At 54.8% G+C, this 1,552-nt stretch overlaps 1 protein-coding gene across 2 annotated transcripts; it reads right to left on the bottom strand.

Moving 5' to 3' along the window:
- Positions 1–60: 60 nt before the first annotated feature.
- On the bottom strand, positions 61–1,248 carry LOC112616825 (CMT1A duplicated region transcript 15 protein-like). 2 transcript variants are annotated; one of them, XM_025373640.1, is made up of 3 exons: positions 964–1,248; positions 674–822; positions 61–398 (listed from the first exon to the last, which is right to left on the bottom strand). In XM_025373640.1, the coding sequence occupies exons 1-3, from the start codon at positions 1,226–1,228 to the stop codon at positions 243–245; spliced, it is 570 nt and encodes a 189-aa protein (XP_025229425.1). In that variant the 5' UTR covers positions 1,229–1,248; the 3' UTR covers positions 61–242. The 2 variants fall into 2 exon arrangements, with proteins under 2 accessions (XP_025229425.1, XP_025229426.1); XM_025373641.1 differs by having other exon boundaries at positions 1,091–1,154.
- Between the last annotated feature and the right edge of the window lie 304 nt (positions 1,249–1,552).

Genomic DNA, 1,552 nt, shown 5'->3' with positions numbered 1-1,552 from the left:
GAAACCATCACTGCACCCAGACTGCACCTACTCTAGTAAAGAACAAGCTCAAAAAGGCACGAAGTTTCAGAAATTAAACTTTATAGAAATATTGTTTCAGCAACTAGTAATTCTAATACTATTAATAAATGCTAGGGCAGGTAGTGGCATGGACAGCCTGGGGCACAAGTGCTGTCTTTAAAAGCTTTGCTTGCTGTACCCTTTGGAGCTGCCTCCTGGTCCCCTCACCCTCTGCCCGCCTTTTAAGAGCCTGTCCTGGGCAGCACGACAGGGGCAAACAGCCTGGATGCCCAGATGCAGACAGACATCCATGCCTGGAGGAGGAGGCCTCCTCTGGGAGCAGGAGGAGCTGCTAGAATTCCTCCTCCCAGCCTTCTTTTAATGCCCTCAAGCACCTCCTGCACACAGATGGACCCCACCAGCAGCAGTAGAATAAACAGGCCCTGCAGCAGCAGGACTGCAGCTCTAGTGAATGAGACAAGCCTCTCTCCAGCAACGTAGAGGAGCCCAGGCTCAAAACCCTGGTCTTTGCCTCCATGTTTGCCACCTGCCCAGGACTAGGGGCAGCATGGGAGCTGCTGGCTGGGGCCGTGTTGGTCACCCCCTCCCTCCGACTTCTCTCTACAGCCATGTTTTCAGTTGCAGGGCTAAGGCCAGTGGCTACAGTAGGTGCCGTGATTTCAGGCAGCTCCTTGTTGGACTGGTCCTTGGCTGGAGCTCCCTTCACCTCCAGCGCTGTCTCTGGAGGGGACTCTTCCCATGCTGGCTGTGGCTCAACAGCTGGTGCTGGAAGTGCTGGTATTTCTGCATATGGACCAGGAGCTGAAAAAGGAGAAAAAGTCCGCAGCGTCAGTCACTTTCCACTGGAATTTCCAAACACAGAAACAACCTCACTGAATTTAAAGGAGTTCCAGCCCCTAAACACTGCCCCCACAAAGTCTTCCAGACTGCAGGCCACCTCACCATGTGCCTGTGCCTCCATGGGCTCCCAAATCTCCTCCTGGACAAGGACAATGTGCAGATGCAGCCCCGATGGGATCTCTGGTGTGGCCTGGCCTGCTAGGGCCTGCCCTGCGCTGCCCTGTGGTACCCGGGTGCACCTTCTTACAAAGGGCCACAGGCATCTGGGGTGAGGGATGAGCCTTCTTCGGCATCGTCGGAAAAGGCTCTCACTCCCTCCATTCCTGAAGCAGCAGCCTCTTGAAGTGGGGAAGCAACACGGGAACATATTGTTCTCTTGAGCGTATTCTACCAAGTGAGCTGGTTACGGTGCTGACTCTAGGATATGGGCACCTGGTTACCAGAGTTCTAAGTTCTGTTCGGGTCTGTCATTAAGGAAGTGAGGTCACTTAAGGTTCCGTCCCCTCAGCCCCTTCCTTCCATACGACCTTCTTAGGACTCCACTGGGCTGCTGACTGCTCACCCTCCCCCCAGGACACCTCCTTACGTAGACACCATTATGTCCACCCAGGGCCTGCTTGGACACCTGTGCCTGATGTTCACCAGGGGCCGGATGTCCTCCTCAGGCCTGATGTCCACAGAAGGCCTGATG

Source organism: Theropithecus gelada, unplaced genomic scaffold (assembly GCF_003255815.1).
Source record: "Theropithecus gelada isolate Dixy unplaced genomic scaffold, Tgel_1.0 HiC_scaffold_10416, whole genome shotgun sequence".
NCBI lineage: Eukaryota > Metazoa > Chordata > Mammalia > Primates > Cercopithecidae > Theropithecus > Theropithecus gelada.
Note: the sequence above shows the minus strand (reverse complement) of the source record. Positions and strands in the feature narration are given on the sequence as shown.